At 30.9% G+C, this 26,526-nt stretch overlaps 1 protein-coding gene across 1 annotated transcript in view; it reads left to right on the forward strand.

Annotated features, from left to right (window-relative positions):
* Positions 1-26,526, forward strand: part of LOC129230564 (small subunit processome component 20 homolog) — a 141,772-nt gene that overhangs the window by 33,483 nt on the left and 81,763 nt on the right. The window contains exons 16-23 of the mRNA XM_054864969.1: positions 9,010-9,136; positions 9,663-9,728; positions 10,674-10,835; positions 13,087-13,240; positions 13,334-13,544; positions 14,441-14,623; positions 17,807-18,154; positions 24,582-24,672. Coding sequence (XP_054720944.1) covers positions 9,010-9,136; positions 9,663-9,728; positions 10,674-10,835; positions 13,087-13,240; positions 13,334-13,544; positions 14,441-14,623; positions 17,807-18,154; positions 24,582-24,672 — 1,342 coding nt within the window. The remainder of the gene's footprint in view (positions 1-9,009; positions 9,137-9,662; positions 9,729-10,673; positions 10,836-13,086; positions 13,241-13,333; positions 13,545-14,440; positions 14,624-17,806; positions 18,155-24,581; positions 24,673-26,526) is intronic.

Here is a 26,526-nt window from a genome sequence, read left to right on the forward strand (position 1 = left end):
TGAAAAAAAAAAGATTATTTTCATTGGCCTATGATCGGCGGATGTTGATTTTTGTTACTATGCATTACATGGTATGCCAATTGATGCAACAAGTTAACCATATTTATACTAAAATTTAGCTTTGCATTTTGCTCAATATGTTTTGTGTAACCTACTTATAAGAAAATAAAAAGTATTGTAAACCAAAAGCGGATGCTAAAAGGTTGCTGCAGGACTACAGCAAAACGCTATAATATTACGCGTGACATCAAAAAAAAAACGCTAAAATAAGTTGAAAGTACTCTGTTTTCAACAAATAGTAAACAAATTAAAACAATTTTGAACAAAATGTTTAAAAAAAACTTTAAATTTTGACAGAGAAAACAAAGGGAAAAAAAATTCAAGTTTTTTTTTTTTTTTTTTTTTTTTTAATCTAAGGGGGAGAAGTTTCAGTTCTTCTGCATTGCTACTTTAAACAATTTTAATTATTTTGAAAATATTACTATTTAAACTTAAATTTTTAATGAAGCGAGTAACCTGGAATTTTCTAAAAAACAACCTGGAAAACCTGGAAAAGTCAGGGAATTTTTTTTAACCAAAAGTGTATGAACCCTGGTCTAGTGCCTCGAAAATTTTCTTTAAGTTTGGTAAATACCCCCTCAATCTCCAGATTTTAACTTAATGTAACGTATTTAGAGATATCTGGAGGCTAGATTACGAAAATAGAGCTTTAAGGCGAAAATAGAGCTAGAAACAGTGAGACTCGAAGTGTGGTTGAACACTTACTGAGAAATTACGCAAAAAAAAGAAAGAAAAAGAATTAAATCGATTCCCAGACGTTTAAAAGGTGCTATAAATACTGTATGATATTCTACTAATTAATAACTTAATCAAAAGTTAGATTGTTCAATAATATATAGACATTTTATAAAGTGTACAAAGACTTTTGTGAGATAAAATTACCGGCACTTTTTGGTTTTTGATTTTTAAAAAATTAAGTTTTAATATTTTTTAAAAAGTTTTCATGTAGTTTTGTTAAAAGTTGATCATAGATCTTATAATTAAATACCTATTCCGAAATATTAATTCTAATCAATGGATTTGGGCCTATTTCGATGAAAGTCGTAGGTGTATGAACAACTTTTGGGAGCCACTGTAGTTCCTTCAAATATTGTATTATTGTATAGCTCAACTATGTAATGACACCTAATAAATTGCTAGCAGTAGTAAAATTGCCCTGTTTTTAAAACTGATTTTTCTGAGTTTGAGATAACAAAGCCGTAAAAATTTAAATATACGAATTATTTTATTTATTTTTAATGTAAATTTTCTATTGTTTAGTTAGTTTCAAAATGTCTCAATAACTGTAGCAAAATTATTTTAAGAACACGTCGTTTTGCTTTTAATTGCGCCATGAGTTTCAGTGTGATTCCAAGTTAATTATTTATCTATTTTGCGCATAAAAATTAAGATATTAAAAGTATGAAATTATTCATTAAAAAAAAATTAAGCTTCTTTGAGATTGTAGTACCATGTAACTCAAGTCAAGTTACATAATTATGTGATTTTTTTTCTTTTTTTTGCCTGGAAAAAATCTGTTTTCGTTTAATTTTTATTTTGATGTGAAAACCTTTTTAATAAAAAATATATATATACGATTTATCCCAGTCTCTGTAAATTTATAATTGTTTTTATTGCTATTTATAACAGTTCGTCACAGACGTAATCTGCACTCTTTTATTTGAATTCCTACTGGTATCAAATAATTCAATTATTATTATTTTTTAAATATTGATCTAAAACTGGTTACATTTTATTATCAGTTCGTTGAATTTTTAAGAACTAGTAGTATCCTTAAAAATCTGGTTTAAATGAAAGGTAATTTTTAATGTAAAATCGTCATGAAAAACAAGAAAGTGTTGGTAAAAAAAAAAAAAAAAAACATGGAAGAGTCCTGCTGAAAATAAAACCTTATTAGTTAAGACAAAGAGAAATTTTGCAATTTTTTAGAAGTGAATAATTTTCCATTATACACACATTAGTAATATAAATGATGTTGCTTTGCATGAATAAGTTCAAACTGTTGCTCCCAAGTTACAAATAATTTATGACATAGTTAATTTAGCTCACTACTGTTCTACTCAGTAGTGGATTTAAGGGGGGGGCAGGAGGCCTGTGTCCCCCCCCCCAAAAAAGGATGAATTTATTTAACTATTTTATTCACTATTTTTTAATTGACTTCTCCATAGCATTTTTTATATATATATATAGTTAATTAAACAGAAAACAAAACACACGTAGAGCATATTTTGAATAATAGCATTTTTATTTGCTAAAGAAGTCATACTGGAGTCCTAGAGTGGCAGAATACATTTATATATTTAACTCGCTGGTTTTGAATTCAAGGGAACGTAATATCGCGATTTGTCCATTAATTTTTCTTTGATGGAATCAATAACTAACATTCTTCAAAAAATGTGCAGGCGTGCCTAAAAGAATTATTTTGATCCAGGAAGCTATTTGAGAAATAATAGCATTTTCTTTTTCAGCTTATAAAAAATGCAAAGTGAAAGAAATCATATTGTAGTTTCTTGAGAAAATCATGATATTAATGGTGGCGGCATATAATATAAATATGTTATCTCAACTGTGTATCATGGCTTCAAGAACAATCAGCAAATGCTTTGAAATCCACACAGAAATTGTTCTGAATTTTTCAGTAAAACTTATATGTTTAACAGCTATGATTTTCTTAATTAAATAATATTTTATAGTTAAAATACTATAAAATAATTTTAAAAATTCAAATGAGGTATGGGTATATTTTTTATTGAAGAACCTTGCCCTTGTGTTATAATCATTACGACATTGTTCCAAAAATTAAAACGGCTCATTGTATAGCATTTCGGTAACATTATTATGGTTTAGTATTTAATTGACTTGAAACGTTAAAGATGTTTTACGTCCACATTCAAAGTATATTGGTACATAATATGTATGGGGAAGGAGGAGGTGCTATTCAATTTCCCGGGCCCCCTCCGAGAGATTTTTCTGTATCCGCCCTTGGTTCTACTACACCAACTTTCTAATAATAAAACGCATATTTAAAACACTTCAAGTAATAATTTGTAACTCAGAAGGTCTATATGGGGGAGAAAAAGAAATCGCTCTTAAAAATGGTCGAAAATTTCTTCAAAACACTTTTTTACTAATATTCGGTTTAATAATAAAAAAAATATTTTACTAAGGTAAAATTACACATTTTTGTATGTTATTATCAGTTACATAAGTTATGATTAAAAATCTGTAAACATTCGTTGATAAAAAGATACTTTTCAATGAGCGAAACTCTGTATTTTTCTAGTATTGAGATGGGGAGAAAGTTCCGGAACGACACAAAATGGCGGACGCTGGAGCGTGCCGCCACTTAAGAGACGGATCGAGGGCTTTAGTACCGATAAGAGGATTAACACCCCTTTTTCTCCAAAAACAGGAGCCATTCAAGTCAAAGCTTATGAAAGTATTGTTTTCATTTCATGCACAAAATTCCAGAAAAAAAAACAGAAGAAAGAAAAAATCTTTCTCCTTTTGCCTAGTACCCTGCTTTATCAATTTGCATGGGAGAAGAATGGACCATTTTCACCTGACATCACTGTGGGTATAAAATGTCACTGCGGTGCATTGTGGGAACCGTAGCAGACAAAAATCCGTTACTACATTGTATAATAACACTTGCTGTTATGTGACTTATAAGCTCTTCTTTATATTTAAAAAAGAGAGCTTTTGGAAGTTTTTAACTAAGACACATTGTAAAAGAATGATGAACAGATCATTTTATACAAAATACTCTCTTTATAATCGTATTCAGGATTTTAAGTCTCTTTGGTTCCTCGTCAGAAACATGGTGAAAACTCAAATTCTCTTTTCCTTTTTCCCAGCACTTTTCATGCAGTTTGTATAAACCCTAAGCTCGTTCATGATCCGTATAAAGTCCAGTAATCATTAAATGAAATGAGTTTTTTTAGCCCTACTAACACCTGAAGAGATTGTTGCCAAACTGTGAATAGGGTCCATCATTCATTCAAAAAAAAAACTATCGTGCAACTTAACGGTCCCCCCCCCCCCCCCACACACACACACTAGATTTTGGGAGAGGAGCGTCGGCGCTGTGTTTTTTTTCCTCCAGAGGCTGACGGTTAATCAGCAGAGTATTGCCAGATTAAGTGAAAAGTAGCCGATTGGGCTACATTCTGCTACAATCTAAAACAAAAAAGTGCTGAAAATCAATGACATTGATTCCATTGTGTTTGACTGGTTTTGTTCAGCTAGAGGAAACAATTTTCTATTTTATTTTCTGGGAAGATTTAGCAGATTATTTACGGATTGGGTAAATACACTCATATAAGCACTGTTCATTAATTTAATTTCGTATTATACACTATGTTTTGGTTTAAAATACAAAATTAAAATATCATTGAAAATTCGGACTCCCCAATAGTGAACACCCCCCTTTAACGGACAACAACTTTGGTCCTGACAGTGTCTGCAATTGTGAGGTTTGATTGTATATGTGTGTGTGTTCTATTAGAACCTTAAATAGTTGGACTGACTTCCCTGTAGTGACCCGAGAATGATTCTCAAATTTTCATTTGGTTCTGAAATCTGAGAAAATTTTACAAAAATATACAAAACATTTTTAAAATTTGTGCATAAAAATGTGTGTTGCACTGTGTACTTTTGTGTTAACTACATAATTTTTCTGTATTGAAAATTTACCAAATATGTATAATTAGAAGCTACAGAAAACATTTAAACTGCTAAAAAGTTTTTTTAAGAAAAGTCTGATGGTTTTGTCACATTCATAACTGATAGTGTTGAGAATTCATCAGAACACTAGAAATCAATTAAAAGTTAGTGTAGCCAAGGTCTGATTTTTTTTTTTCCAGCAGCCGAAATTGCATGTCGAGAATTGTGTGTGTTCATATCAGTAAATGTAGGCACCAATGCTTCAATAGTACTACTTAACTACTCAAGAAATTATTATTTTGAATTTTAGGTGTTGTATACACAATGTCAAATGTGCATTAGCAAAAGTTAGTTAACAAAAATTTACTTTTGTTAATGTTGCTGTGAGAACAGAAAAAAAAAATTAAAAAAAAAAAGCATTCCTTCTTTTTTCATTTGGGTAATTCTCCAGAAAACGTAACTTTTGAACCAGGGTTGGCCGGATTGGACCCAATTGGGTTGGACCCAATGGGTTTTTTTGAAAAAAAACCATTTAAAAAAACCCATTATTTAGCTCACTTTTGGGTTTTTTTTAAATTTCTGAGAAGTTTTTTAAAAAATTAATAAATTTAAATACTTTTATAATTTAAATTTCTTTTTTATTTGTTCTTCACCACAGACAATGGGAAAAAATAAATTTTGAACTTTAATAGGTATTTCTTAACTCTTAACGCATTAAAAAAGTACTTCAAAGATTTTAAATAAATATATTTAATTTTTTTCTTTAACTGGTCAATAAATAACTCAAATTATCATGACTAAGTCCTGTCACGTCTGATTTTCTCAATATTTGTAGAGTGTACAGAGGAAACTACTCTAGCTAAAAGGCTTTCATGTGAATTATTTTCTGCAAACCAACTCGTCACATATCTCGAATAAACATGGTATATTTTTTAGAAATTAACAGGTTTTACAAACGGTCAGATAGAAAACAGAATAGGATGTACAGTATTTTTATTATTTTAAGAAAAAGTTTAATATTTCTTACTCTGAACACAGAAATAGAAAAACAGGCAACATAAAATTCAAAGAAATGTCTTGATTAAGCTGGAATTCAGTAAAAAAGGATTTAAACTACTTGAGGTTCCGCAGTAGTTTTGCATAACAAAATGAAATACAATAAAGTGAAATGCAAAAAAAAATAATAATAATAATAATAATAATTTAATAAAGCGAACAATAGATTTTATCACTCGAGAAGTAACTTGCCTTAACTATTGGTAATCATGGAAACTAAAAACTCTGAAACTTCACTATTCTTGGGTTTCATCGTCTTTTATACTTTTCTTCAGAAAACCCTGAGTTTTAACTAGTTTTCCAACTTTTTTTACCCCAAGACAATTTTTGCGCTTTGTCTGTATACTTATGCTACAATATTCCACAAGTACCCCACATTTTCCCTAAAAAAAGACAAAAAAAAACCCAATTTCTTTTTAAAAAAACCCAGCTTTAGTTGGGTTTTATTTAAAAAAACCCAAAAAAACCCTGGGTCCATGGGCTTTTTAAAAAAAAACCCGGGTTTTTGCCAACCCTGTTTTGAACGCAAATATTTTTCAATTTTGAAACCTTTTGTTTTTTTTTTCATTCTTATATGAAAGTGTTACCTACTAGAAGTAACCATAAACAACGGGCCAGCTAAGTTCCAATTATTTTACTCACAAATAAAAAAAAATGCTTTGTCCACGGAAATAAAGAAAAAAGAAAAAAAACTTTTAATAATTAAAAATTGAGGCCAATTTAATATCAAAGTAGTAATTTTTTTAATTGTGCAAACAATCAGCTATTTTAATGATTAGTGGGAATGTAATCAGGGTTGGCAAAAACCCGGGTTTTTTTTAAAAAGCCCATGGACCCAGGGTTTTTTTTGGGTTTTTTTAAATAAAACCCAACTAAAGCTGGGTTTTTTTTTAAAAGAAATTGGGTTTTTTGTCTTTTTTTAGGGAAAATGTGGGGTACTTGTGGAATATTGTAGCATAAGTATACAGACAAAGCGCAAAAATTGTCTTGGGGTAAAAAAAGTTGGAAAACTAGTTAAAACTCAGGGTTTTCTGAAGAAAAGTATAAAAGACGATGAAACCCAAGAATAGTGAAGTTTCAGAGTTTTTAGTTTCCATGATTACCAATAGTTAAGGCAAGTTACTTCTCGAGTGATAAAATCTATTGTTCGCTTTATTAAATTATTATTATTTTTTTTTTTTGCATTTCACTTTATTGTATTTCATTTTGTTATGCAAAACTACTGCGGAACCTCAAGTAGTTTAAATCCTTTTTTACTGAATTCCAGCTTAATCAAGACATTTCTTTGAATTTTATGTTGCCTGTTTTTCTATTTCTGTGTTCAGAGTAAGAAATATTAAACTTTTTCTTAAAATAATAAAAATACTGTACATCCTATTCTGTTTTCTATCTGACCGTTTGTAAAACCTGTTAATTTCTAAAAAATATACCATGTTTATTCGAGATATGTGACGAGTTGGTTTGCAGAAAATAATTCACATGAAAGCCTTTTAGCTAGAGTAGTTTCCTCTGTACACTCTACAAATATTGAGAAAATCAGACGTGACAGGACTTAGTCATGATAATTTGAGCTATTTATTGACCAGTTAAAGAAAAAAGTTAAATATATTTATTTAAAATCTTTGAAGTACTTTTTTAATGCGTTAAGAGTTAAGAAATACCTATTAAAGTTCAAAATTCATTTTTTCCCATTGTCTGTGGTGAAGAACAAATAAAAAAGAAATTTAAATTATAAAAGTATTTAAATTTATTAATTTTTTAAAAAACTTCTCAGAAATTAAAAAAAAACCCATTGGGTCCAATCCGGCCAACCCTGAATGTAATATCAAGCTCTCTTAAAGTATTATTATTTTATTCCTAGAAATCAGCTTAAAAATATTTAAAAATTAAGTTTGAAACAATTTGCGATTTTAGCTGTTTTTGAGAATATTGATCAGGTACTAAAAAGTAGTATGGGTATATGGGAAAGTAGGCTCATTTAGTTCTAGACGGAACTTCTTTTTTTACATTAATTTACATCCCTGAAATTCAAGCTCATGGAGGTGAGAAGTCAGAATAACCACACTAAGTTTTCAAAGCAAAATCTCTTCTTGTTTTTCGACAAAAATCTCACAACTTCAACTATGGCTGAAAATAATCAAGGGGACTCCCTTGTATCATGGAAAATAAAATTTGATGTCATAACTGCCATGTGTTGATGAGAAATGGCATTTTGTGTTTAGGTAACGAAGGTGAGAATTTGTGGACATGACTCCTTTTCCTACTAAAACGAACTTAAATACAATATTAAAAAATTAAATATACTTAATTAATTAGTATTTGAGACACTTGTGAAAGGAATATTAAATAAATAAGTATATTATTTTAATTAAACATGTTATTAAGCAACATAAACAGTCACACAAAGTGTGACATGCCACGGAGGTGAGAATTCACATGCTGTGTGAACCAAAAAATATACTAAAATAAAAATTATTGATAAAAAATTGTTGGCATGGTCAAATAGATATATTTTTGATGAAATTAAAAATCATCGTTAAATGAATTGTTCCTTTAAGTTTTTACTGTAAAAGGCGTGTGACAGAAAAGTTACACTTTTTGAAGAATGACCCATTTACTGTTTTTAATTTAAAGTCCCCCCCCCTTTACTTTTTTTGAAACACATGTCATCATTATTCAGTAAGTTACCAGGGCTAAGGCGGAAATACAACTTACTGAATATACCTGCCTTGCCTTTAATATTCGAGTTGAACCCAACCATTGTTTTGGTCACTTGTCTGGTCAGTGCTAATTCTATATTAGCTACCAGTTTGTTTGGCACTCTTGGCTTCCTTAAGAATTTTTCCACCTCCAGCTCAGTCACTCCTATGCCGGGCTGATGAGTGCTAATAAGCACGAAACGGCAGTCCTCAGCTGGAATTGGCTGAGCTGGCGGTGTATTTCATGTACATGTAATCATTTTATTAAGTTTAGTAAAATTTGCTTATAGCATGATATAAAAAACAGAAAATTATCACATTTATTGTTATTCACTGCCCCCCCCCTCCCCTACCCTCCTAGTCTGATTTTCTTTGTGTGTGTAATTTTAGTTCATTTGTTTTTAATTATTTCATTTCAAAATTTTTGCTGGTTGCTAATGTTTATTTTAAAATGCTTTTTAATTATTTTATTCTCAATGTATTATTTTTGAATGCATAGCAATAGTGTTGTTTTTATATATATTTTTAGGATGCACCCAACATCTGTTGCCATCCTTAGAATTGCTGATTTGCATTTTAACCAGTTGAAAATGCCCTTATGTGATAAGGACTTTCTGTGTGGACTTACGCATAATCTCTCCTCACCATATCATTTGGTATGATGTGTAATTAGATAATGTAGACAAACATATTACATGTATACATAATCTAGACTGCAAGATTTTAAATGGCTTTTTAAATTTCTTTTATCATACTTCACAAATAATTGAATTATTATTACTTAAAGTGATAAGTTATTTGACTAATTATTTTTTCTTCAAATAGTAGTTTTAATTAGTTTATTTATTTATTTTTTTATTTTTTACTTTTTTTAAATATTTAGCTTAAGAATCTAACAGAAATGTAAATATTATAAAACATTTTTTTTTTTTGTAAAATTTTACAAATCTTTCTTGGAAATTTTTTTCAGTATTAGATGAATTTTATTTTTATTTATTTATTTAATTGGTTTTATTTATTATAATTTTAATTAATTTATTTGTTTGGTTGTTTATAATTTATTTATTTATTTATTTATTTGATTTTCAAAAGAATTTTAAGCTTTTTTCTTGATTTAACAAAATTTAGACCACATTATTTTTGTCATTGTATTAAATATCCTTTGTATATGTGATTTTACAGGTGAGACTCTTATCTTTAAGAATACTCTGTAGTTTTAATAATCGTACTCAAAGTTCTAATAAAGAGGTAAGTAAAAATTATATATTTATGTTGTGTTATACTTTAAGAATTTAAAAGATAAAAACTTCTGGTGAAAACATTGTGATACCCTGTGTTTTACAAAAATCATTTGCGCATAACATTCATTCATTGCATAATTTTAGTGTTTTAAAAACTAAAAACTTCCTAAGAGATAAACCTTGTTTAGGCATCTATAATTATTTAAATATGCAGTAAATGACAAATTTTTGGAAAATTCTACAACTTGAAATCAATTATCACTTGCTAAAGCTTGTTATAAATAACCTGAAAATTAATTATATAGATTTAGATTAGTTTAAAAAAGCAAAATAACAGGTAAAAAGCTTGAAAAAGTGTTAATTTTCAATGTAATGCAGCACTTGCTCTTGTATTGGAGTCTTAAAATAGCCACTTACAGTGGAGCCATTGATGAGGCTTAATAAAGCTGTAAAAAAAACGTAAGCGAAAAATCTTCTTAGTAATACCTGTAAAAAAAACAAAAGTTAAATAGGTTCAAGTAAGTGTTCTAAGCTTTTTCAACCAGATGCAATGCCCAACTTATATCTTCAGCGCATAAAACTCCAAGCAGTCCTCAAATTTTTCGAGTCACGAAAGCGTTTCTGATACGACATTGTTATATAGTTTTGAGCTGTCAGGCTAAATGAATAACAAAATAATGAAAACATAGGAGCATTTGTTTATAGTGAAGCCCAATAGTTCTTGGGTATGTGTACCCAATTAATGACTATAATGTTAATTATTTTTCACATTTTACTAAGTGGTTTTTAACTTTTTGAAATTACGGCTATAATAGTCCCTTCCAGGGCCGTAACCAGAACATAATTTAGGGGAGGGTTTTAAAAACTTTCATGTGAAGCTTTGCAGAAGCATTTTTAAATAGATACGAACATTTAAATGTCATACGATCAAACTCATTCTTTCTCATCCCAGGTTCTATCCATATTTGAAATCTGTCTTGAAGCTGAGAAACTCTCATTTGATGTGCAAATTTATCGGGAAAAGTTGAAGTGGCTTAGGAAGTTAGATTATCCATATGTTGAAAAGAGTATACCTGATGACTGTGATGAGAATCTCAAGAAAGAATATCTTAAGGTATGGTTAGTTTGTCATATTATATATGAAACAATTTATAATAAAATGAATTCCTGCTACTTCTGTTTAGTTTAATGTTCAACATTACTGTTTACCCTTTGTGCTGAATAAGTAAATTTGTGCACGTACACAACACACTAAAGAGCCAAAAAGTAGCACAGACATACATATGCAAAAGAGAAAGGCAAACATAACATCCAAATAATAATATTTCATTCTTTTATTATAATTCCAGCAGTTAGAACTTCCAAAGGTAGAAGTTGTCTTAAAATTCCTAAAATTTTAAATTTTGTCCTAAAATTTTCATTATTTATGCAGAAAAAATAAAATTTAACCTAAAAATTTAACCTTTCATGATGATATGCCTTAAAATAAACTTTGTACACCCTAAGCAATTTTCTCTAAAAAAAGATACAGAAAAGAACCTATGCTGCTACTGTTTTTTTTTTTTTTTTTTTTTTGGGGAAGAGGGTTGGGGGACTATTTGTTTTATCTATACTTTATAACTTTTTTGCAATCATTCATTCCTCTTCTGATACATATATAAAAACATTTGTAAAAATATAATAATAAAGAAAATAAAAACAGCTGTGCAGCAAAGATGTTTTTGATTTTTTCCCCTTTGAAAATAAATGAAAAATATGTGAGGAGGGGGTGTTCTCTTTCCCTCCTTCTCTCAAATTGCAGTTCCGTGGCAGATAGAGGGAGGGGGCGATAGGTATTATAGCTAATTTAAATAAAATAACTACAATGTGTTGAGTTAGAATCCAAATATTAACACTTAGTTCAAAAAATTTATTTAGAGCATCAAAATTTAAATGATTTGTTCCCAGGTGGGAAGTAATATTTATTTTTATAGTGCTTATCTTGTGTGTGGTTTGAGCATTAGTTTATTCTTACAGTACAAAGAGTCAGTTTGCTTTATGTTTCTGTTCAGTGAAGTTGGATTATTTATTGCACATGTAATTTTTAAATTTAGTCACTAACTTTAAAAATGTAAATAATTTGTTTTATTAAAATGCCACTGGAAATGAAATTATTTTCTTTGTGGTTGGAAAAAGCAGACAGAAATGGATACAAGATCAGCACATGGTGCCATGCAGAAGAGGATGAATTAAGCATTTTGTTCTGTTTGTACATTATCTTTCTAATATTGAAAATCAAGGATTTTCACAGGTATTGTCTCACGTTGATGCGACAAGACATAAGAGGTTGACAAGTAGCTTGAAAAATCAAGCTGTATTTTTAATTCCTTGTTTTTCGTCTTCTACTGAAAACAAATTTATTATGATGAAGCTACCCAAAGCTTTTGTTCCAAATTGACTCCAAAATAAAATTTCGAAAGCGGAGGGGTTTTTTATTTTATTTGTCGTTTAAAAAAAAATATTCATTTGCATCTTTAAATGATTTATTTATAATTTACAGGGATAATTTTGAAGATTCTGAGATAGCAAAAAGTATCAAATTATCTGATAAAAGTTAAGTAGGTACATAATAAATTTTGGACTTGCCCGCTACCTTAAAATTCCTCTGTATTAAGGATATTTTTTCATAATTCTTTCTAACTCATTTTTATGAAACAAGGCAAGTACAGAAGCAGTTGGACATACATTTACCTAACTTGTATGTGGTATGTACTTCTACATCATAATGTGTTACTATGTTGAATAAAAAATTGAATGAGTTTTATTGTAGTTTTCAAGATTGAACTTGAAACGTTTTATCATCCATAATGAAAACCAAGCTTATAAATTGCGTTTAAGTTTTTTTAAAAAAAAACTTGATTTTTGCAGTCCTAAAAATGTTCTGAAATTTTATCAAAATTGTGTCCTAAAATTTTTGAAATTACCACCCCGACCCCTAAACTTCTAATAAAAATACATTTATCTTGAATGAAGAGAGTGATTTTCCGTGTTTTCTCGTATTACTTAATTCAAAAACTTTTCATTTCTTAATTTTCTTGATTATAGCAATATAAAGTTGTGAGAGAGAAAATTATCCTGCTTCATGTCATAGTGCTCTAAAATGTCAATGCTTATGTTTTCTTAAGTCTCATTTTATTCAATTCTGTGTTCAATAGTGCTTCTTAAAGTAATATTTTTGAGACTGAATATTTCCTTGAATGATTAATGAAACTTTTATTTATCAGTACTAGTTCTTCAAGCTTACATCTCTTTATGTAAACTGTTTTGGTTTCAGATTTTTATGAAAATTGTAGTATTAAAGTATTATTTTCCATTTTTATTCGCAGGCAGCTATTCAGTACTTACTTGGCATGCTTCTTGTCAACTTCCGTTTATTATGGGATCCAACCTTGTCTGTATTAGAATCATATGCTCATGGAACAACAGAATTGTTTTGGGAAGTCTTTGGTGAACATTTGGATAAAGTAGTTAATATTTGTGGTAAACTCATCTTTGGTGCCTTTTTGTTTTATCCAATTTTATGTACTGAAATTACAAATGTGTAGGCATTTTAATGTCTTTCTCTCATCCTAGAAAATAGATGCAGTGACACCTGCAATGTAATAGTCCATGAAAACGAAGATGGTGCAGAATTTAATAGAAACGTAGTTCAGTTCTGCAAGTGTGAAGAAAGCCCTGATTATATGAATCACCGATTGCTGCTGTGGAAAGCTATGGAGCAGTTCCCTGATGTAGCCGAGAGGAAGAATAAAGCAATTGTTCCATATTTATTTCGACTGATTGGGTAAATGATAGATTATTTCCTACAATTTTGAAAAGATAGAATAAAATACTTTAACCCGGGAGAACTCGCGGTACTTTTCGTCACACGAACACTCGCGGGGAGCTCCGTAGGCCCGGAGTGGTTATTTCAGTAAATTAAGTTTGCAAAATAGAAAAAAAAAATGTGTTTTCAACTCTGAATTATAAATAGATAAACAGCCTCTAACGTATGTTTTAAAAAGTAAGGTTTAAGTTTTATGATGCATGAATCTAAATCTTCTTCTGAGTTTTACTGATAATCGCTTTACTGCTCTGTGTCAACTTCTTCTTCATCATCTTCATTAAGGGAATTCTCATCAGTTGAAACCTCAACCAACAAGGTCTGCAACCTCTTCATTTCATCTTCGTAGCCTAAATAGCGCATTTCACAACCTCTTCCTTTACATTCACAATCTGAAATGAAAAGCGTGAGCGCTCGCTCCAGGCCTCTGAGGCCCAAACCGGAATTTTCTGGGGAAAAGTGGGAATGTACATTCCTTAAAAGCATGTGGTCAGTATGTAAGTCACCTCGAACACAGCTACAGGGGACCTCATTCATTTCCGTTGAAGGGGTGATTTTTGGCAGCATAGTTTTGTAATGACTGGGTCTGAGAGGCCCGATGCGAGTTTTCCCAGGGTTAAATAAATATTTTTTCTCTTTTTTTTAAACATTAAAAAAGAAATTTTGAAAACAATTGCAAAAATTTGTTAGTAAAAAAATATTTGAGAATGGAAAATTTAGCTTTGCTGTAAGTAAATTACTTGTAAGTTTTCATTTATCTCTTGAGCATGAGTGTTAATCTATAAATTGGTTTCGATTTTAAAAAATCAGTAATATGAGATTGAATATGCTTCTAATAAATTGCTTTATTTTTATAGAAGTGAAATTGTTAAAGTTGACACATCAATGGCTGCTACGGAATCTGTAAACAAAAAGGAACTTTCTGCCTGTGATATTAGTACTTTGGAGGAAAATTCTGGAAATGCAAGCAAAAAATTCAATCTACCTCTGAAAAGGAAATCAAATTGTAAAGAATCATCTAAGAAATCACGAAAAAAGCAGTAAGTTGTGTTGTTGATTTGAACTTTACTATCTTTAGTTTTTACCAATTGAAATCTTGAGGGCTGTATCAAAAAACGGAATTTAATAATTACTTAATACCCAGTGGCGGAGATTGGGGCTTGTAAATGGAGGGGGGGGCAAAAACTAAAAGCCAGGGGTGCCCCCCTTAGAGCGAAGGTGAACCCTCCTCCCCCAGGTGGGCGCCCCTGTAAAAGCCAAGGGACTTTTATCGGCAGCAAAAAATTAAAGAAAAGAATCAAATTAGAAAATTTTGTTAGGGAAATTTTGAGAAGGTTGACACAGATAAGTGGAAATTGATACAAGTCTTACAACTTAACTCACGTTTTTCTTAAGATTTTGATGAATTCCCCCCCCCCCCAAGCCCCGCCGCTGCTTATACCTTTCACAGGGTTCGTACGGGTCATGGAAATCCTGGAAAGTCATGGAAAAAAAATAACAGAATTTCAGACCTGGAAAAGTCATGGAAAATCGAAATTTTCATTGAAAGTCACGGAAATTTATTTCAAGTCATGGAAAAATGTCCTGGACAAAGAAAGGAACAGTAGCTAAAGGAGCATTAGAAATCTTGAGTGATTTAACAGTATAGCACATAAAAGCTATTAAAAGTGGAAAATTGAACAATTCAAAAATCAAATATGAATTTTGAAATTTCATTGCATCCACTTCTGTCGCAACCGCTTGCCATTTTGTGCGATGTGATTTTACTGCCTGGACATCACATATTTTGAATCTTCTGTTATTTTCAACACTTCTTATGTTTCATATTCCGTAGTAGTAAAATTTCACGTTCTTAGTTTTGCCACGCCCACTCAAGAAAAAAAAAGTAATTCAATTGCATGCAAGTTCGATTCCATCACTCGTAAGAACTTTATTATTAAATTTATCAGAGTTTATCTTAATTTGTTGAATGTTTTAGAAAATAAAGATCTTAAGTCAGGCGATGGAATACAGAAAAGAAGGAATTCTAATGCTCTAAAACAGTAGTGCCCAACATACGGCACGCAAAACTAATCCATGCGACCCACTGCTACGTTCAATGTCGGGAATTAAACGTGCTCTGCAATTTCTGAACCTAATAATTTATATGCATTTGAAAATATGCAAATTTGTAAACAAAACAAATATACTTTTGAATCAGAAGATTGATTCATCACTGAATGGTTTTTTTTTTTTTTTTTTCAAAAAAGATCTGGTTTAGAAACATAAAGAACTAAACTATGTGGCTTTACTTTAAAGAACCAAAATGCTGTCAAGTTACGTGGATGATTAAAGGCACTGTTGACACTAAAAAGTAACTTTTGAAGCAAATTTTTTGAAACTTAATGATGACTCATTCAACCTTTGTCCCTTCTCAATATCATTTTGCCTGTTAAAAAAAATCAGACATTTAAGCATCATCATATTCGCTTTACTGCATTTTTACTTTACTTAAATTCACACGATGAAGACAAAATAAGAATAGTTTAGTTTTTTAAGTGTGCACTTATATTTTTTCCACTACGAGTAAATGTTTCAATGAGGCTGTGGCATTCATATAGACGTTTTGCTAATGCTCATTTCCAAATCTTACCAAGTTTCAGATTTAATAGCGCTATTCTCTTCGTGTAACGAGGTCATGAAAATTTTCATTGAAGTCATGAAAAAGTCTTGGAAAAGTCATGGAATTTTTTCATGCAAATAGAGTATGAACCCTGCTTTCACTGACTACTAAAGAAATGTATAAGCAGGCTCATGTTTTAGTGGATCGAAGGAGGTCAATTACCCTCCCTTCCTTTTAAATTTCAGAAACATAGTGCAAATATACATCTATGTATGTATTTTATTACGTTTTTCAAAAATAATATATGAAGTATGTACCCTATGTCCCCCACCCTTCCGGAAAACTTTGAAATAACAGGCCTAAGTTTAAGTTATCTCTGCTAAAACTTTTTGATATTTTTTAGACTTCAAAAGTACATGTTAATTTTCATTTGACTTTTCAGCAACTTTGCAAAAACAATTGCTCTATAGTATGATTGTATAAAAAATAGATTAAGCAATTCAAAATGAAAACAAAATTAAAGGAATTCTTCCAGTAAGAAGAATGTAAGAAGTTTTACAAAATGGAATCTGCAAAATTCAGATTCCCAAATAGGATTGTGCTCCATTTTATCTATTACAGTTCTAGCTTCCCACATATTCTTTCCAAGCAAAAGCTGAATCTTCTTAACTCTCCAAAACTGACGACAAAATGAGCAACCTGAGAATTTTTCAAACGCCACCTATTTTCCCTAAATGCAACAATTGTAATATGTAATTGATTTGTTCATTTATTTTAGTTCGTTTAGGTGCATATCTGGTTTAATATTGAAAGAAGTGTTTATTGCAAATCACAGGAGTACTTGCTTAATTAGAAAAATACTCACATTCGAAAAAAAGTTCGACGAGAACTCGTCTGATAAGAAAAACACACCCCTACTACTCAGACTAGCACATTCCTTCCCCCCAAGCAGATAGACTAATCATTGCAAACACCTCGGGCAGCAAGGGAAGGTTACAAAGAAAAGCTAGAGTGAGCAGCACCTTCCCCTATGACTTAGGATACCAGATACACTTTTTTTCTTCTTGATGTGAGTGTTGTGCTCATGGCACAAGTTTTGAAGGGTAAAACGTTTGTTTTTGACAATGTGTGTTCACATTTCTTCAAGGAGATTCTATTCTTTAAAGCTTAATAATGAATGTATAACATTTTTAAAGTGTTTTGATAGTAATATTTTTGAAACATGAGCTGTGTGAGTGTTTTTTTTTTTTTTAATATCTATTTTCTTTTTAGTTTCATGATTAATGTTTATCTACTGGATTACTTTTGCTTTTCAATAAATTTGTCGACTCTTTGGTCGATCATTTACCTGTAACGTGGCAATGACTGATGTGCATAAACTTTAAGTTTATGTCCTTCAATTACCCTTCACCCCCCCCCCCCTGCCCCGAAAATTTGAGTAATGGCTGCCATCCAGTTATATTTATTTTCATTTAATTTGAGTTCTTTTTATTTCATAAAACTGATTTTGTGTAAGAAATAGTGTGTTTTCTCTTATTCACTGTGTTTTTAATATCATAATCTGAGCTTGAAGAATTACTATAAAAAAAATGTAACTGGTATTTTTTCTCTTTTTTAATAGTAAACAGGATGAAGAAACATATTCTGAAGAAAAGTTAGACTCTGAGGAGTGCTCTGAAGTTAATGACTCACAGTTGAACGATTCAGTAGATCAAAGATCAAATTTGAACATTGGGGAAAGCTCTGAAGTTGATGAATCTCTGTTGAATGAATCGGTTGATCAACAATCAGAAATGGTGCAGGAAAGCGAAGAGCAGAATCCTCGAGAAACCAAAGGAGTTTCCGATGATAGTGATGTTGAAAATGAAAATAGTGATGAAGATGAGGAGTATGGAGAAGTTTTTTCAGAATATGTTGTTCAAAAGTCTTCGAAACAGAAAAGATTTGCTGGGAAACACTATGCGTCAAAGTAATATTTATTATCTATTTATTTCATATTTTCTTCTTGATCAAAAATGCAATAGATTTTTATTCCTTTTTTAAGTTTTGAATTATGTCCACACACATTTATTTAAGTAAAATGAGGTTATATAGAGCATTTGGTGCATTCCTCCCCCCCCCCCCCCTAGACATAGAGCATGCAAAACACGATGTATGATTTAAAGTTACCGTAAAGATGTTAGAATGAAAGGGTAACATTAATGGATAATTGTTTCAAAGATATATACATAATCATTTAAGTTGAAAGTGACTCAATGGAATAAAAGTTGTGAGTACCATGAAACATTCCTAAAAATTTTACTGCATACAATAGCACTAGCAAATATATGTGTCGTGCAAAACATGCTCTATCCTTAAATGAAATTCAAGATAAAGAGATGTAATTTTTAAAATTCTATTATCAAATTCTGTGAAAAGTTCAGTTCTGCTATTTTTATTTTGATGTACTTTTGATTGTGGTATATTAATGTTTTTCATGAAGTTAATTTTCATTTCCATTATCATTAGCATATCTTTTCAGCAATATTTACTTTCATATTCATCTCCGCCCATACTTCCAAAAAAAAAAAAGAAATCTTCTTCTGGTGATAGAGAACTGTGTATTTTATCACTATGCCTGATAAAATATAGGAAACAAGTACTGCCATGTGCAAATAAGCGACAGTATCTGCAGAAATGAGTTTTGAAGAAACGCGTTTTAGATTCAATAATAACAATAGGGAAATCTTGGAATTAGACGTCTTTTTCACGCCTTTTTTTCAGCGGAAACCAAATAATCGAACTTGTACAATAAAGATAACATAAAATAAATGACAAAAATGCAAAAAAAAAAAAAGAAAATTTACAGTTACTACTCTTTACCTGCACATGGTAGAGTACTATTTACTGTTTTTATAACATGTTAAGAGATCTTCAGGGCTATTCCATGTGATAAAATGGGACATTTGAACGGGGGTAGTTTCGTCAGTATGTTTTGTTTTATAAATACAGATAAAACAAGTTAGAAATTTTATTTTTGATAGCAACAATAAGGATTCATCATAAGAACTATGTAGAACATCAAAAGTTATTCAGTTTAAAGAAAGTAATTGAACAACATGCTATTGTCACGTGCATTTTATTGCATATTCTTCAATTAGTTTACTTAAAAACGATAACTTTCAATGTTCTACGTAATTCTTATGACGAATCCTTGCTGTTGTTATCAAAAATAAAATTTTTAGCTTGTTTTATTTGTATTTATAAAACAAAATATACTGACAAAACTACTCCAAATGTCCTGCTGTGTTACGTTGAATGGCCCTTCAAAGGATATCAAAGCATTGTTCCATTTCTTTGTTTGGCAATATCATGTGAACAGCTTCATTTCTGTTCATGTCATGAGACGACCACAGGGGTGCCCACCTCTAAGATCAAAAGATCACCCCCCTCCCTTAATATGCAAAGACCCCCGAAAGCAAAAGCCCCACCCCTTCCCAAATGAGAAAAATACCCCTAAAAATTTCATTGCTGCAGTCTGCGCCATGACCCCCCCCCTCCCCAAAGGTGGTCACCCCTGCTGAACACCAAAATTTTATAACAAATATACAGTGTTCGCGCTCAACTATCCGTAACCTGGGTCCCAGGGACCCATTAATGAAATAGATTTGGGGTCCTTTGGTGGAAAAAATGAGTCCCTTAAATTTTAAACAGGAAATCTTAGCTTATAAACAAATAATATACAACTATTTATACTTAGGGAAAAGAAACTATCCACATAGTTATTTAAAGGTATGAAATAAATTAAATTGGTTAATTTCGTCCTTTTTTCTGTGATTATCATATTTTCAAATAATACACTTGCAAGACTTAGTTATTTGAGAAACTATTTAATCAAATACAATAAGATAAACTCAAAATTTACTTTAAAGTTGGATTTTACCATGAAACAAAAAACAAATGCCCTTGATTGATCAAGCAGAAAGCACTCCCTTAACCTTTACTTTTATAAAAAAATTCCTAGGTGTAAAAAAGCGAACAGCCCCCCTCCATGAATTATCAAATATCATTGGCAATTTATTAGAAATAGAAAAAATTTGCAAGCGAATTAACCCAACGCAAAAATGGTGATCGCAAAAACGAAACATTTTCTGACATGAGTATGAAAATTGCTCATTTGCAATCTTAAATTAGTATATTTGACTTCATTTTGACTATTTCAAAACATCTGTGTTGGCTTTCGTGTTATTTTTAAAATCTCGCCATTTTCAAAATGGCGTGATTTTAATTGAAAATTTGCAAGTCCAAATAAAAATAGCCCATCAGAAATAGGTGAATTACTAGAAAGTGAACATGATCCAAGTGCTTTTGTGTAAAATTCAAGTATTCATAAGCAATTTCACAAGAAAAATGTGAAGTTCAGAACTTTGTGTTTAGCGCGATCGGGAAAATGTTCGCCATTTTTTTTCACCCCTGCTTTTATTGAGGATGCAAGATAATGATTTTCAAAAGTCATTCTGGTTAGATGAATGCAAAATATCCAAGCGTTAACTTTAGAGTTGTCCTGTATTAATCCTGAAGATTGCATTGAAACCACTCTTACGTTTAGTCTTTATTGCTGTTTTTAGGAATTTCCTAAGATAAAAGTTGAGGGAGAACTTATTCTTAGAATACAGTACAATGGGATGTTTATGAACATGCAATATTTTGCTCCCTGAGCTCTGCCCAGGAGGTCACTGTAAGCTCCAGTCTTATCACTAAAATTCCATTGACTGATCAACAGTAGGGGGTGTGTTTGAATAGCTGATAAAGAAATAGGGTCATTTTAATCCTTTTCTATTGATTCTCCTGGTTGTTTAAAAGCATTCACTAGATAGATCTTCAGCATTTTCCCCATTTTTTTTTCTTCTGGCTTTTATCTTTTGGGTGTTCTGGGTCCCCAGGACCCGAATTTTCGCGGAAGTTGCGTCCGTTTCCCGCAAATTTGCGTAAAAAACCCGCTATAGCGCGTAAACGCGAACCCTGAATATAGCTCTTACTAATTTAATGTAGGATTTGGGAGAAAGAATTAATACATTATATTATTTTAAAATGGCTTTTAATCAATAATTTTGTTGAAGTAAAGAATTAATACATTATATTATTTCAAAATGGCTTTTAATCAATAATTTTGTTGAAGTAGTATAACAAAGACTTTATTCATCAAAAAACAGCACCGAGTTTTATTTTACTTATGGATCATTCCACGTCAAATTGCTTAAATTAAATAGTCGGCCGTGTCGTCATGTCTCCGATTTTTTTCATTATTTTTTACAAATAGTTATCTATGGGAAAAGCCCAAATTGATTTTTTTAGATTTTATGAATAAAAATTACGCTTTGGAAAATTTTTTCAAAAATTCGATTTTTGATCATTTTTTGGAGTCGCCCTTTTGGCATGAATTCAGAAAATCTCTCTAATTTCTTTATTTTTCAACCAATTAAGCTGAATTTAGTATCAATTTCAAGCTAATATTTTTCTCTTTCAGTGTGAGCGACTGAAAGTATTCTATGAACAGTTAGGTGTTGCCACTCTTTATCTTAAGTCAGTTTTTATGTTTTTTCAATTGGGAGATTAAATAAGTTATATCTAAGTACCTACTACGATCTGCATCTTTTTTTTTTTTTTTTTGTAGCATATTTAAATCATTTTCTTACTACTTAGAAAAAATGAAAAGGGTGTTTTTTGTTGGTTTGAAATTAAAAAAATGAAGTTTGTTTTGCAGAAAATAAAGGTTGTTTTCTATTACTTTAAATCCCTTTTAAACTTAAAAAAGGCCAAAAACTTTTCAGAACAATTAATACTGGACTCTCAAAGGATTTGTATCAATAGTTAATCACTAAAAAGTTGTTTACTTTAGAAAAGAATTGTGCAAAAACCTCCGTTCAAACTTCGCAAAAATAAATAGATAAATAAAAACAACACTTTTGAAAGTGTACTAAATATTAAGAACAATTTGAAGAATAGTATAAAAATATTTTTAATGGAATTATTATTATTATTATTATTGACATTAAAGGATGGGAAAAAAAAAAATTACTGTTGAAAATTTTTCTTAGCATAAACTTGTTTGTATTACGTTACACCAGACAATGAACTTCCACCCTTACAGTAAGTACTCCACAACTCTAGATTTCTCTGAAAAAGATTATTTTTGCAGTTTGAAGTATATTTTAAAGCCTCTTTGAAAGTTATTGATAGAAATTCTGAATTTTCCATCTTCTGATACAAAGGAAATAGCAAATTTTTATAAAATGATGCCGTCCACACAAGCATGCCTTTCATTTCACATTTTATAATCAACGAAAGCTATGGATTGATTAACTTTCAAAGTGAAAGAAGAATGATGTGTATTCCATGAGTATTGTAAGAGCGGAAGATCATTTTCAGGTGTTACGTAATCCAAACAGGTTCAGGCCACGAAAACTTTTCAATAGTAACTATTCTTTTTTTTTCTTTCCATCTTTTACTGTCAAAACAAAAAGCTAAATAATGCCATTAGAAACATTTTTTGTACTGTTCTTCAAATTATAAAATTAATTTGGGCTTTTCTCATAGATATCTATTTGTAAAAAAATAACGGACAAAATCTGAGACATGACCCCAGTAGCAGAAACTTTCTAGCCAGTCTGCGACACTATTTTGGGCAGTTGAAAATAATCTGCAGCATTATTATTAGTTCTGTTTTCATAAAATACACAAGTCCCTTGAAAGGTCAAGATTCAGATATGTTCCAACTGGCCAGTGGCCACTAGACACGAAAAACTTGGTGGCCCCCACCGTCGCCGAGTTTTAAAGTATAAAAAGGGTTGGGGGAGGGGGGGGGGGGATTCACTACTTCCATAAAAATAAATAGAACTCTGCACACTATGAAAAACAATTATTCAATTCATATTTATTTAAATGTGGAAAATTCAAGTTGAAATAGATTTTTGAATTTTTTTTTCAAAAAATGAATAAATAAATAAATTAGTGAATGAGAAATTGGCAGGAAACTGCATTTTAGATGAATGTTTTAGTTTATTGCAGAGCTTCCAAAGCAATGAGGATCAAATACAATTGTGCAGATAATAATTCATGTTTCATAAAAATAATTAAAAAAAAAAAAACATGATTTCTTGTTACCTTGAATAGTTTGTATTGAAGCAAACAGATCAAAACTTGATCCAATTCTTTTTTTGGGAACTTAGGCAAGTGCGAATGACCAAACATGGCGTCTACGCGAAAAATTCAATGATTATAAATAGATTTTTTAATTTGTAAAGTAGTAATAGAGAGAGATTCAAGTAGAAATTAAGTAGATTGAAATAGTCAGATTTTAGCACATATGCCTCTAAAACAATGAACATAGGATAATATTGTAAAGATAAAGTTTTGCACTTTTCAAAACTATAATTAAGAATTATCCGAACAAAATGGCACATTTTGCACAATTTTCAACAGCATGAATTGCAATCAACATCTAATTCCGTTTATGAAAACGTAGCTTGGGAATGACCAAACATGGCGACTACGCCAAAAACTAAGATCTTAATTACTGAATTTGTTGCTAAAAATAATTTAAAAATAAAAATTCTCATGAGACTACACTTAAGTTGAAAAGTTTTTAGCGCTTTTGAGTCCAAAACAATGAGGATAAGGTGAAATTTTAAATATAAAATTTTTCATTTCTCAAGAAAACTATTTTAAAAAATCCAAAGCAAAAAAAATGCTGCACATTTTAAGTCATTTTTTTAGTTTGCAGTTAAATGAAACATCCAATTGTCCTTTGTTTTGGAAAATGTAGGCACTTAAGCATCTTATCTACTTTGATCTTATGAATGACCAAATATGGCGACTATGTTTCTAGATGAAATGCTGAAGCATCCATTGCTTTTCCGGTGAAAAAACGAACTCCGAACGATCTTTTTGCCAAGGTGTATTTCTTTTTTTTTTTTTTTCTTTTATTTATTAATTTTTTTTCTTTCTTTCTTTCTTTTTTTGGTAAAATTATCTGCAGGCTGCTGAAAAATCTGCGACACACGTCTCGCGTCTCGCAGTTTCTGCTACCGGGGACATGACGGCACATGGCATTAGGCGATTTGACGTGAAATGACCCTTATACAGTTTTATGCATATTAAGTTTTTAAATCTAATATCTTTTATCATGTATTGTAAGTTGTTTAGATTGTAAAAGGATTTTAGTGTCACTAAACTTTTGCTGCAACATCCACAAGTTAATGTGCTTGTTCCTCTTTTCTACATAAATAAGCTTGTTTTCATTATTTGCTGCTGCTTTATGTATGCCTGTATGATTTTTCTATGTAGAGTTTTTATTCTTTAAAATTTTGTGAATTATGCTATAGTTATGTTTTTTGGTTTTTTTCCATTATGTTTAGAACTCTTGCTGCATATTTATCTGTGTTTACAAAATTCAGGAATCCTAAAGCAATTTACAAAACTGAGGAACTTCAAAAACTTTACAAAGAAGTAAGTTTATGTTATTTTTTCATATTGTTATTATAGAGTGACACTACTCAATGGAGTAATATTGTCATTTAATTTACAATAGTGAAATAAAGTTGTCTAAAGTAGATTTTATTTGAACAAATATCTGTCTCCAACTTATGTAGTATTCTACCTTATAAACAAAGGAGCCATTGAACATCAAACAGACATCTACTACTCCTAGGTACCTTTTTTAAAAATATTCTTAAAAATTTACTAATGGCTGAAATTCAATGTGGGGTATCCGCCAAAATTTATCATATACCCTCCTTGAAAAGTGTTCGGATTGGAAAGTTTAGTTCTAAGTCTCCCCTACTAACAAGTTCATTTTTACTAAAATTAAAACCATAATATTATGTACAATAATTGTTTAAAAGAAAAAATATATACTATTAGATTTATTCATTCATTTTATTTAATTACCAGCGGTACTCGCACGGCTTAGCCCGTAGTAGAAAATTAAAAGGTCATTTGGTTTGCCTGTATATTTATAAATAATGGATGATGAATTTCTCGCCAATATGTAATGTTAATTTGCTCATCCACGTTATGGCAATTCGCTCGTTATTGCTGCAGCTGAATTAATTTTGCTAATGGGAGCTTAAAATTGAAATAGAAACAGAATAAAAACAAATTCTTGAAAAATCGCTTTGAGGTGCTCACCCTCATGCTACAAACTAATTTTTTATGAAATTTCATGAAAATCAGTCGAACTGTTAGGCGCTAGGCACGTCGCAGATATCCAGACTGTTGGCCTAGAGCCATTATTTTTTTTCTTGGAGAAATTCCTAAAGTTTTAGAAGGATTAGAAAAGTTTCCAGAACTTACTTCCTTCTTTTTTTCGAACTTGGAATGTCATCCCGTTATTTTACCGGCGCTCGAATCGTTTCCCAGAGCCAATATTCCCTGCATGCGTTTGTTGACCCGCCACGATGATGTGACGTCATAAGAAAGATGTTAAGTAGATTCTTGCTGTATGCATGTGGGAAACAATTTTAAAGAATTTAGTTTTAAACTGTAAACTGTGTTGAGTTGTTTCCTCAATGTAATTTATGCATGCTTTTTGATATACGTCACGCCATCGCATAGGGAGATAGGGAATGCTTTTTAAGTGTGAACTCTCAATCAATCATTCTCTTACTGTTTCACCTCTTGTTTTAATATGTTGTGGCTGCAGTCCAATGTTTTTCTGAGGTGCTGAGATTGTGCCTGGGAGCTGTGTGCTCCGGAGTTCCACGTAGTATAGTGGATTCTTTTTAAATGATGTAGGAAGTTTTGTCGTTGAGCCCAGCTAGAAATGCGGGCATGTTCCAGTTGTTGCCTTGAGATGAGTTTTTAAGTGAGGGATTTTTCTCTCTAAAATTGAGAGTTTAAATCAAGTTGTTTTTTTTTTGCTGTGAAAAGGCCTAACAAACAGGACCATTGAAGGTCCACGCTCGAGAGCTGGATTGGATGTCCGTTAGATGGATGGATGGTTCCTGTTGTCTAGGAGGACAGGTTTATTTTCTGAATTCAGCATGGTGGCATGAAATGGTCACGGACAATTTTGATATGGGATCCAAATTGGTGGATCGCGCCCTCACATGTTGTGCCAACTTTTAAGGAAGGAATAGCTTGTTTGGTATGAACTTTTTAACTCGTTCGTATGAACTATTCTGTTTATGGCATTGGACTCAAGGTTATACTTATATTAATCTAGTCATATAAATTTTACTGGAACTTTAAACGATACTATTTTTAAGAAATGTTTCCTACTGATATTTTTTTTTGGGGGGGGGGGGTATTCAATTGTTGGGGAATGTGAATTTTATTTACACTTGTTATTATTTCCATGTT

The sequence above is a fragment of the Uloborus diversus genome, chromosome 9 (assembly GCF_026930045.1).
Source record: "Uloborus diversus isolate 005 chromosome 9, Udiv.v.3.1, whole genome shotgun sequence".
In the NCBI taxonomy this organism is placed as follows: Eukaryota; Metazoa; Arthropoda; class Arachnida; order Araneae; family Uloboridae; genus Uloborus; species Uloborus diversus.